At 38.8% G+C, this 12,213-nt stretch overlaps 1 protein-coding gene across 6 annotated transcripts in view; it reads left to right on the top strand.

Moving 5' to 3' along the window:
* Positions 1-12,213, top strand: part of TASP1 (taspase 1) — a 257,475-nt gene that overhangs the window by 156,170 nt on the left and 89,092 nt on the right. For all 6 annotated transcript variants that reach the window (XR_008686015.2, XM_055426597.2, XM_055426587.2 and 3 more), the window contains one exon: positions 5,853-5,963. Coding sequence is in view for 5 of the 6 variants with exons in the window: in XM_055426597.2 (XP_055282572.2) it covers positions 5,853-5,963 (111 nt within the window). In the remaining variant the exon portion in view is untranslated. The remainder of the gene's footprint in view (positions 1-5,852; positions 5,964-12,213) is intronic.

Here is a 12,213-nt window from a genome sequence, read left to right as displayed (position 1 = left end):
CTGTATTTCACAGCCCTATTGCCATTGCTGAGACGTTGTGGCTATTTCTGGCCAGTGGACTAGAGTGGAAATGATATGTGTGACCTCCAGGCTAAAGCTGTAAGATGGCCTTTAGTAGCCCTCTCATTCTTGTGGTGGGAATGTGATCCAGGAGGTGCAGTTATAGATGATGGAGCCTCCATCAGCCTGGGTTTGTTCCCGGGTGATTATCTGAAGCACACTCTCTGGTGTCCCAGGTATAACTTACAACATTAAGGAGAAATATTTTTGTTGTTAAGCTACTGAGATTTGGGGTGGCTTTTTTTTTTTGCAGCCTCGTGTAGTTATTCTAGCTGATACTCCAGCGTGGGCTTTTGCCTGTTTAATGTGTGAGCGAGACTTGAAGACTTTCAGGAGTAAGAGAATAGATACATGTTAATGAAGCATGGAATTTTAGTTGGATAAGGTGGGAGTGAGGATCTGAGAGCAGTGAGGGATAGTTATAAAGCAGCAGATTTAATGGAATGGCACTTTTTGGTGAAGTGGAGGGAATGTTGCAATTAGAGTGGTCAAGAGAGGAGTTGGAAAAATAGGAGGGGTGGAGTGATTGCAACTGAGACTGTGGAGGAGTTAATATTACTGATTATGGCATTGTCATGAGAGTGACCTTGTGACACAGTGTGGTTAATGTGAAAATCCAGAAGCTAAGATATTGAGAGATTTATCTAGGTAGATATTAAAATCAGCAAGAATTATGAGAGGTGTGGTGTTGGGCAGAGTAGAAGTAGGCTGGGAGCTTAAATCTCAAAGGAATGAGTTTGTAATTTGAAACTGTGTTGATCCTCAGTCTTGAATGGTAGTGTAACTAATTCTAGGTTGACAAGTTGTTTTGTTTATTGCCTTAGCATCTTTAACTTTAAGATATTATTCTTCTGGCCTCTTCTGTTGCTTTGGAATATGTAATTTACCTGTTAAATTTTTAAATTAAAAATTTTTTTATAGATCTTCTTTTTCTTTGGTTGAAAGTGAAGGTGAAAGTGAGAGTTGCTCAGTCGTGTTCGACTCTCTGCGACCCCATGGACTGTATAGTCCGTGGGATTCTCTAGGCTAGAATACTGGGGTGGGTAGCCTCTCCCTTCTCCAGGGGATCTTTCCAACCCAGGGATCGAACCCAGGTCTCCCTCATTGTAGGCAGATTCTTTACCAGCTGAGCCACAAGGGAAGTCCAAGAATACTGGAGTGGGTAGCCTATCTCTTCTCCAGCGGATCTTCCCAACCCAGGAATCGAACCAGGGTCTCCTGCATTGCAGGCAGATTCTGTACCAACTGAGCTAATTTTCTTTGATTAGTTTTTAATATTTTCTCTTTTTCTTTGGTCCAGAGTTTCACTATAGTATACTAATGATGGATTTGTTTTTATTCATCTTCTTTGAAACTCTGTATGTATCTTCAATTTAACGATTTCCTTATAACTTAAATTCTTGAATTTCTTAGTTATTATTTCTTCAAATATTACTCCCCCTTCCTCATTTTTTCCTCTTCTCTTTCAAAATTCCTATTAATATGTTGGATGATCTCGTTTTACACTTCAGGCTTCTTAACTCATTTTCCTTCTCTTTATCATTCTAGGCTGGTTTTAAGTTTTTTCCCATGGGTGTATATTCTAATTCCCTCTCTTGCATTGGGTTTTAAACAATTTTTTTTAAATCTGTGAAGTTTTATTTGATTCATTGAAAAATCTGCTCACCTCTCCCAATCCCTGGCTCCCAGATTGCCCTGTTTTGTTTTTTTGATAATGATCTCCCTTTCCATCTTTGTATTACAGATTTTTCCATTATGAGGCTTATCAAACTAAGATTGGTGGGCCAAATCTGGCCATGGCCTGTATTTGCATGCCCAATGAGCAAAGAATGATATTTAATTTTTTAAAGGGTTGTTAGAAAAATAAAACAATATTTAACAGAAATCATACATAGCCTTCAAAGCCTAAAATGTTTATTATATATATATTTAAATATAAAATGTTTGTCAAATACTATTCTGTTATCACCACTTCTTTGTTTGGCAGTCCCTCTGTTTTTGCATATGCCCATTCTGCCTTATGAGTCTGTGTGTGTGTGTGATTTGTGATTTTTTATTGTGAATTCATCTTTAGTGTGGGTTGTGAAAGGTTGAAGATCCCCACGAGAGAGGAAATGTGTTAGAATTCTGATGTCTTTGGGTGTGGGAGTCTCCGTAGTAGAAAACCCACCAGGAAAGGGTGAACTGGAACTGGTGTAAAGGTTGGGATTAATGGGAGAGACCTGGCCATGGACACTGGCTCTCTGCGGGCTGTGGGGATGTCCAGGGGCCTCCTGCATCCAGGGTTTCCATCCGTATCCCCAGGGTTGGTCTGTAACGCACACAGTCGAGGCATGGGCATCTGGACTGGCTCGGGTGGCCATTCACTAAGTATTCCGTAGCCAGTCAAGGCTCCAGCACCTCTGGCAGATCTGAAAGCAGTAGCAGCGCCTCTGCCCGCTGCTGTGTGCTATGGCAGTAGCACCAAGTCGGTGCTCAGTACGATCTGCTGTGTGCATGGATGGGAAGAAGTGGGAATCTAGTTCATGTTTTGGGGGCTGATAAGTACCAGATAGGAGTCTGCTGCCGATCTTTGCCCTAGACTCCTAGCCAGATAGGAAGACTCTGGAGAGAGAACGCTAGTTGTGGTGTTGTAGATTCCCTTGGGATTTTTCTGTGTAAATAATTACGTCATCTATAGAAGAAGCGGTTTTACCCTTCCTTTCTGACCTTTATGCTTTTCATTTTGGCCTAGTGCAGTGGCTCGAACCTCCAGTGTGTTGTTGAATGAAAGTGATAAAAGCAGACATCATTGCCTTTTTCCTGATGTTAAGGAGAAACAATTCAGTGTTTCACAACTAAGTATGAAGTTAGCTGTAGGTTTTGCAGATGTTTTTTATTCCTTGAAATTAATAATTGAATTTAGAGGCTTGATCAGGTTGAGGTGTAATTTTTTTGGCGTGGAGCAAGTCTATAAAGGTGTAATTTTATCAAGGGACATATATCTGATTATATCTTTCTGTGATAGCAGCCATTGATGATTGTTTCTTATATCATTTATTACATTATGGATTACAAATGGTTTTATTCTAATTTTGTTAACTTCTTCATTTATTAACCAGGATACTGCTATGGAGAGAATTTTCCTTTATAAACATTCTGGCTACCCTGCTTTGGAGTTCCTATAGGAATGCCAGAGAAATGCTTGATTGTTTTCTTTCATTTATTCGTTTTCAGAATAGTTAATTGGTTCCACAGCATCTTCAAAGGTGTTTTTTAAAAGCATAAGCTGTGAATTCACTGTTTTGTTTTAGTTCATTTAGTTGTCTTTCTTATTGATGCTAAATAAGTGTGTACCATTTTAAGCTCTTTTAGAATTCGTTATCACTTTTCCTCTAGGTTTGTTGTTAGTTCTGCTAAAATCTGAGGAAATAAATACACTCTTGCTTGCATGATTAAGAACAAAAGGAAGATGTATTGAAAGATTTATTTCTAATATCAATGAATAAACAGTGGACCTATTAGCCTCTGAATCACTCTTCAGCTGTATGAAAGTGAAAGTCACTCAATCATGTCTGACTCTTTGTGACCCCATGGACTGAATCCTGAAGACCAGAATACTGGAGTGGGTAGCCATTGCCTTCTCCAGGGGATCTTCCCAACCCAGGGATTGAACCCAGATCTCCCACATTGCAGGCGGGTTCTTTACCAGCTGAGACACCAGGGAAGCCCTCAGCTGTATGGCAGCATGTTATAAGAAACCTTAGAAATTTGTGGATAAAACCACAGAAGTCAGACTTTCTTTGATTGGAACCTGCAGGAGAAGAAACTTTTGGTGTCAAGGCTCTTATGTTAAAGGTGATATATGTCAGAAAAGAAGTCATAATTTTAAGTTTCTTGGAAAACAACCAACCATTGGAAAACCCTATATATTCCTGTATAACAACAGAGGAAAAAGTCTCTCTGCCACATACTGTATATTTTTGATGTAATGTTAACTTCATGTGGTTTAGCTGTTTGACTTGAGTCATGTGTACATAACCTTCTGAACACCCATTTAGCTTATAATATGCCAGTTTCCTAATAATTATTATTGTTCTAAAATATAACATTTCACTGTTCAACATCAAATATGTATACAAAGGGAATTAAATTTTATGGAGTTTTAATAAGTGTCAAAATGGTTTCTTTTCTATTAGCTTTATTTTAATTTTTCCCCAATTATAAAAATAATAGTGCAAAGCTATAACAAAATAGGGATCACCATAATCCTACCCACAAGTTATATATTAAATTGCATACCTAGATGAAAGTCTTAAGTATAGATACTCACAAAGAGAGACTGAGATCTTGAAAGAGATTTACATTTGCTTTACCAAAAAATACAGGGTAGGTATTTCTGGCAGTCAGACTAAAACTTCAGTGCTTTGGCCTCCTGATGTGAAGAGTCGACTTATTGGAAAAGACCCTGATGCTGGGAAACATTGAAGGCAAAAGGAGAAGGGGACAGTAGAGGATGAGATAGTTAGAAAGCATCCCTAGCTCAGCGGACATGAATCTGAGTAAACTGTGGGAGACGGTGAAGGACAGAGGAGCCTGGCATGCTGCAGTCCGTGGGGTGGCAAAGGGTTGGATACAATGACTGAACAGCAGCAAAGATTTCTGGCAAAACATAGGTGATTAAAAAAAAAAAGTGTTGACCGGTTTTGAACAGTTTGTACTTTTGACAGTGAGTGTACAATGTACGTGTATACGTAATATACACACGTGTGTGTATGCATGTGTGCATGTGCATATGGGGCCACAGGGTGGAGGCAGGGGAGAGAGGTCTACCCATGGAAGGAAACTTCTGAAATGAATGGAACTATTTTAAAAATTGCAGATTATATTTTTACAGTAGATTTATTGCCTAATGTCTGCCAGAGTACATACTAGACAAACAACTGTGTGTTACGTCAGTTTTTTGGTTTAAATTTCATGAACTTAACTTTTGATTAAAACATGCATACTGCTGCACACAAAATAGATAACCAGTAAGAACCTACTGTGTGGAAATTATACAATGTTTTTTTGCGATTATTCAGCAAAGGAAATGAAACAGAACCCTCAATAGTTCCTAGGTAGAGAATTTAAATTCCTGTGTTATGTGAATAATTTCTATGAAAAAGGGGAATTCTTTTTATTTTCTTCATTTCCAATCAAGATTATACAGTCCTATGTTTCTTTCAGTCAGTTCAGTTCAGTTCAGTCGCTCAGTCGTGTCCGACTCTCCGCGACCCCATGAATCACAGCACGCCAGGCTTCCCTATCCATCACCAACTCCCGGAGTACACTCAAACTCATGTCCACAGAGTCGGTGATGCCATCCAGCCATCTCATTCTCCGTCGTCCCCTTCTCCTCCCACCCCCAACCTTTCCCAGCATCAGAGTCTTTTCCAGTGAGTCAACTCGTCGCATGAGGTGGCCAAAGTATTGCAGTTTCAGCTTTAGCATCAGTCCCTCCAATGAACATCCAGGATTGATCTCCTTTAGAATGCACTGGTTGGATCTCCTTGCAGTATAAGGGACTCTCAAGAGTCTTCTCCAGCACCACAGTTCAAAAGCATTGATTCTTGTTTCTTTAGTTTCTGCCAAATCTCATTACTAAAGTTACTAAATAGATTACTCATAGAAATCATTTCATTCATCAATGAATTATTTTCCAACATAACTACTTCTTCAGTGGCACATATGGGCGTCTTAGTGCTACTAAGACAAGAAGGATATTTAGTACTGCCTTTGCTCAACCGTTCTTGGTTTCCTTGGATTTCTAGGATGTGGGGAACATCTCGTGCGCACCATACTGGCTAGAGAATGTTCACACGCTCTACAAGCTGAAGATGCCCACCAGGCTTTGCTGGAGACTATGCAAAACAAGTTCATCAGTAAGTATATTGTCAAAAAAATATGATTTCCTTCTAAATAGAGATTGTTTTGCTGAGCTGTAAGCTTCATAAGTCAGGTATCATGTTTGTATTGCTAGACCGAAGTCCAGGGCCTAGCATGGACTTAGACACTCAATTAACATTGGTGTGAAAAGAAATTCCATCAAAATAGCTGCTACTGTATAAAATTTACCATCTAACCCAAGCTGTGAAACGTTGTCCAAGATTAGAATGATACACAATAGAATAAAATTCTACTAAAACAAGATTCAAAGGACAACCTCCTTTAAAATCTTTTCTGTGATGCAACTTGACTCTTTTTATAGTTGTCTAGGGTTGAGTTGAAATGCAGCCTGGCTCCGTTTGCCATTGTGAAGCTGCATCTGGTTGAAAGAAGGGATGCCTTTGTCTAATCTGTGGAAAGATTTTCTAGAGCCTACCAATTTCCCTATAGATAACTGTTACTTTTGATTAAAACTATTTGACTCTGGATTTTCCCATCTTTTTAACATTGAGCTTACCTCTGTGAAAGGCTTATGAAATTGTATAAGAAATATAAACCATACTTCTTCTATGCTTTATATAAAATGTTAAAAATAAGTTAGAGTAAGAAGCCATGAACACATCACCTAGGGAAAGGCTGTCACAGGGTAATCTGGAGGGTATCTCCAGGTAGAGAATTAAGAGGATAATATGAGGTGCGAATTATATGGTGAGGACAATGCAGACAGGTGTCCAGGAAAAAAAATCACCCTGAAAGGACTCATTGATGGCAGACTCCTAGAACTGACCCCAGGAAGACAGAAAAAGAGGGGAAGACAGGAATGTGGGCACAGAGACAGAGATATGACAGTGGGGTTGGCATGGCAAGGGCTCAACACCTGCATAACTCTTACGTAGAGCAAAGTGTTCCTGACGGGCAGCAGGACTGAATCAGCCAGGGGTCAGTGCTTTTTTTGCAGTTTGCCCACAATGTCCAGGTGTCTAGTCACACCCCTTCCCCAGCCCTACCTTTAGGCTGCTGGTGTGGGTCTGGCTAGCAAGGGTTGCCCTGATCTATCATGTCAAAATTTAGGCTTTACCTACTCAAAACACTTTTCATCTCAAAGCGATCTCTGCTTAGAATTTATGAAAGTCCATTCAAAGGACCAAATATAAGTTTTATAATATAAGAATGCAACTGATGGGCTAGATAGGGGGTTCCAGGAATGGGGATAAAACTGAATTACTTCCTCAGATTTATAAGCATTGTCGCTCAGCCCTTAGTAAGTATCATGCCCTTTTAGGGAAGATTTTAGGGTAGAGAGAGAAAGAAAAACAGATTATAGGCAAAAAAGAACTGGGTTTATCTGAAGGAAGAAGAGAGTGAATAATTATAGAAAAAAATTTCAATATGAAGAGATTTTTTAACAGGTGCTTTCTTCCAGCCATTTGACTTGTGGTTATGAAAATGTAAATAATGGTATGAACTACATGCATTCTGGTAAGAATCACCTGAGAACAAATTGGGAGCTGAGGAATGTGTTAGGAACGGCCTTTGAGGTCTGCCTTATTTTTCAGAAAAAGGTTGATGACATTCATGTTACTCCATCCTTAAATGTATCAGCATCAGACTCATCTTTTTGTTCTTTTGCTTTAACAATAACCATCATGGAATGCTGGGTTTAAAGAAAACCAAATTCTTGGCCTTAACAATGGTATATAATTTATGTAATTTGCTATTAGTTGTCCAGCTATACCAGATGCGTTCTCAGAACAATGGGAAGGAGTGCTAAGAGGTGAAAACTCAGCACTCAGGAGAAGTTCACATCCTGGAAACCCTGTGGTTATGGCACATGTCAGTTTTCTCCCTGTTGAGAGTGACCTGAAGCAGTTACTGCATCTGAAACCACAGATTCACTCGCTAGTTGTCCACCTCCAGGTTTGAGCTCCCCTCCTTTCTTTTCTGATACTTTGTTACCCTCACCTTTTGTATAACTTTTGAAACTACTCAGAGAGTTAGGTTGCAATACTCTGTTTTCCCACTCCGTCCCATGAGCTCATGCATATTGAACCCCATCTTAAAAATTCCAGACTCTTGGAAAGGAGTCAGAAACTTTAGAGCTCAGTTTATCAACTGTGCTCACTAAATCTTTGAAGCAACCTATTTTACAAGAGTTTGGTGACTTGCCCAAACTCAGCTGGTTAGTCAGTGGGTGTTCATTTTGCAAGATCATGCTGCCCCTTCCTTTTATAAGTAAAACATAATGTGGAATACGGAAGACCATTCCTAGAGTTAGGACAGCTGGGTTCTGCTCTTAACTCTGTGTCTGACTCACTGGATCTAGCAAGTTACTTAAGTTCTGTTTTGTTTTCTATAGGGAAAAAACCAGTTAAATTAAGAGACAATTTCTAAATTCCTCCACCATGCTAAATTTTATGAATTCTCTACTAGATTACACTTGTAAATATGAGGTGTAATCATATTTTAATATGGATTTTAATCAGTTTATTTGGAGTTGGAAATGGGATTGGAAAGTAAAAAATTTCTGGGACCACTTGAGAATTTTCAAGAAGCATACATGATATTTATGAAATGTTATAACAAAGTAAATTGATTTTACCAGAAGCCTGGGTGAGAAGCAAGGGGGTCAGGTTCTTTCCTGTTTTATGAAATTAGTTGTTTGTTTTAAAATAAGTCTCTTTGTTCTTAGTTTCATCATGTGTAATAGAGGGGTCTAGCTCAATGGTCCCCAAAGTCCTTCCTAGGTCCAAAATTCTTTTTGCTTCCTGGTTTGTTCACCAACCAATCTAAACTGTGTGTGTGAAAGTCAATTTAGTCTTTAGTTGAAACTATAAATTGAAACCATTTTAGGTGGGTTGCAAGTTTCTGTCCAAGGTGATTTGGTCAAAATCCTCTCTAGTGATGTTTGTGGCAAGCTTGAAACCACTTGGTTTTGTGGAAAGGCATCATGATACTCTTCCTTTCTTATTTACTTTGTTTTTTCTTAAAAAAAGATTTCCATAAATAATATATCTAGAGATTCTCATTACAGGGTGTACACAGGAGTGTTTTGTGTAATGCTCAGGACACGTTTAACTCAGCCCCCTCTAGTCCTTCAGTTACAGCTCTGATTTTCCTACCCAGGCGCTGGTTCCCATGGCCATTTCTGCTCATGGGGCTGCCCCAGTCTGTGGTTCTTTCCATATGACTCTTTATCCAATTGCAGAGGCAGTTGTTTATCTTGTGACCTCACTCTTCTGATGGATCTAAGAAGAGTTGTTGATTTTTCAGTTTGTTCAGTTTGTTCGTGTAGAGTGATGACCTCTAAGCTCTGTACCTATTGGACCAGAAACTGGACATCTCCTCCATGCTCTTTTCCCAATGGCTATTATCACATTAAAAATTTTTTTATTCCCTAAAATCATGGATTAAAAAAATGGTTTCCAGTTTTAATTTATCTCTTTTCTGATGAGTAAATTTTCAAATCTAACTTGGCCTTTTATGTTAGTGTATGAATTATCTACTCACAACTTTATACCACTTTTCTGTTGTACTGTTTGGATGATTTTCTTTCAGTTGACATTTAACTTTTATTATGGTAAAATTGCCTTAAATAAAATATTCTAAAATGGCACAGTAATAATCATCTGTGCAGAATTTTAAAATAACCCTGTCTTTTTGAGTAGTGATATGTTTGATATCTGTGACCTTCCATAATAATAAGGGATTTTTTAAAAAGTAATTTTACACTATGATTAAATAATTTGTTTTTATATATTTTTTCTAAAGTAGTCAGTAACTTATTAAAAGATTCCCTACCCTCTGTTTTTTGCAGTGTGAAACCTCTGAAATTATTTTAAATATAGGGTTCTTTGAAAATTGATTTTTGATAAATAAAACTTTACTGTGATGGAATGAATGGAGTAAAATTGAAAGACATTTTGAAGATTAACATGTTTTTGTTTCCACTTACATTACCTTTAATGCAAAGATCCAGAGCTTTGGTTTGACTTAATATAGGAAGCATAAAAGAGACTAACCAATTTGTGCCCTTTTTCAAAAAACCACTGTTTGTATAACATACAAAACCCATAAAAAAGGGTACTGTAAAAATAGTGCCTTAATACTACTTCATACTAACCGGTTGATTATACACTGAATGCTTAGTTAAGTAGGGAAAAGAAATAAATAGATTTCCTTTTTAGTTGTGCTTTTTAAATTACACACACACAAGCTCTTGCAATATTTGGATTTTCCTATTCATGGTTGTTTTTGAACAAACTTGGTTTTATGAATTGTTCTTTTTTCATTCAAACTCCGGCTGCACATGTGGTATGTGAACTTCAGGGTGGCATTATAACTTCCTGCCCAGTTCTCTACAAGTAATGTCATGAAGTGAAGTGAAAGTCCCTCAGATGTGTCCAGCTCTTTGCAGCCCCATGGATTATACACTTCATGAAATTCTCCAGGCCAGAATATTGGAGTGGGTAGCCTTTCCCTTCTTCAGGGGATCTTCCCAACCAAGGGATAAAACCCAGGTCTCCCTCATTGCAGGCGGATTCTTTAACAGCTGAGCCACAAGGGAAGCCCAAGTATACTGGAGTGGGTAGCCTATCCCTTCTCCAGGAGATCTTCCTGACCCAGGAATCAAACGGGGGTCTCCTGCATTGCAGGTGGATTCTTTACCGACTGAGCTATCAGGGAAGCCCTAAGTAATGTCATAGTACATTTTTTAGCTGGTTTGGCTCTCTACTGAATATAATCATTGATAAAATGCTATCTGTGAGAATCAAATTTCTCTCTGAGTTTCTAAGCTAAATTGTTGATATCAAAATACAGACTAGGTGACTATTAATGAAAGATTCTTTGTGGTGTATAGTATTATGATTTTTTTTTTTAAAGAAGGGGTTTTGCTCTCTGTGCCTTTATTTTATTCCTTTGGGGAATGTGCGTACACTCTTTTTGACATCATAGATTTGCTGTCACCCTATGATGATGTTTACTTTGCCAACAAAGGTCCGTCTAGTCAAGGATATGGTTTTTCCCGTGGTCATGTATGGATGTGAGAGTTGGACTGTGAAGAAAGCTGATCGCCGAAGAATTGATGCTTTTGAACTGTGGTGTTGGAGAAGACTCTTGAGAGTCCCTTGTACTGCAAGGAGATCCAACCAGTCCATTCTAAAGGAGATCAATCCTGGGTGTTCATTGGAAGGACTGATGCTAAAGCTGAAACTCCAATACTTTGGCCACCTCATGCGACAAGTTGACTCACTGGAAAAGAGTCTGATGCTGGGAAGGATTGGGGGTGGGAGGAGATGGGGATGACAGAGAATGAGATGGCTGGATGGCATCACTGACTTGATGGACATGAGTTTGAGTGAACTCCAGGAGTTGGTGATGGACAGGGAGGCCTGGCGTGCTGTGATTCATGGGGTCGCAAAGAATCGGACACGACTGAACTGAAGTGAACTGAACTATGATGATGCCAGAATGCCATCAATAACTGGGTTTGAAGGGAGTCCACTTTTGTGATTTTCTGCCAACTCGAGAAATTATAATATTTGATATATATTTTCTTTTGATGACCAGCTTCTTAGGTAAAACCCTGATAATTTATAAGCATTAGCTTTCATAGGAGGAGCAAAAGTATATTGTCGTTATACATTTTAACTTCTTATCTGAGGTCATACGTAATATTTCATGAGTTTCTTTATAATTTAGAAAACATAAAGTATATACTGGTTTCTTTACCAGTGCATCTTTGCATTCTTACAAGACTTTTCTCCATTTTCTTCATGCATGTTTTTTCTTTTCAATCCCTAAAATCTTCTTCCTCAGAGAACTTATTTTTTGAAATCTATTTAAAAAGATGTTTTTCCTTCATTGTCATGAACATTGTGATATATTGCCTGTTGTATTGTCATGTCCAAATTGTAAAATAAAGAAAACAATAAATTCAGTTCAGTTCAGTCGCTCAGTCGTGTCTGACTCTTTGCGACCCCATGAATCACAGCATGCCAGGCCTCCCTGTCCATCACCAACTCCCGGAGTTCACTCAAACTCATGTCCATCGAGTCGGTGATGCCATCCAGCCATCTCATTCTCTGTCGTCCCCTTCTCCTCCTGCCCCCAATCCCTCCCAGCATCAGAATCTTTTCCAGTGAGTCAACTCGTCGCATGAGGTGGCCAAAGTATTGGAGTCTCAGCTTTATCATCAGTCCTTCCAATGAACACCCAGGATTAATCTCCCATCCCCAAAGCATTATT

Source organism: Moschus berezovskii, chromosome 15 (genome assembly GCF_049115385.1).
Source record: "Moschus berezovskii isolate FMDL1 chromosome 15, NW_MosBer_1.0, whole genome shotgun sequence".
NCBI lineage: Eukaryota > Metazoa > Chordata > Mammalia > Artiodactyla > Moschidae > Moschus > Moschus berezovskii.
The sequence above is the reverse complement of the archived record's forward strand: the minus strand, read 5'-3'. Positions and strand labels throughout refer to the sequence as shown.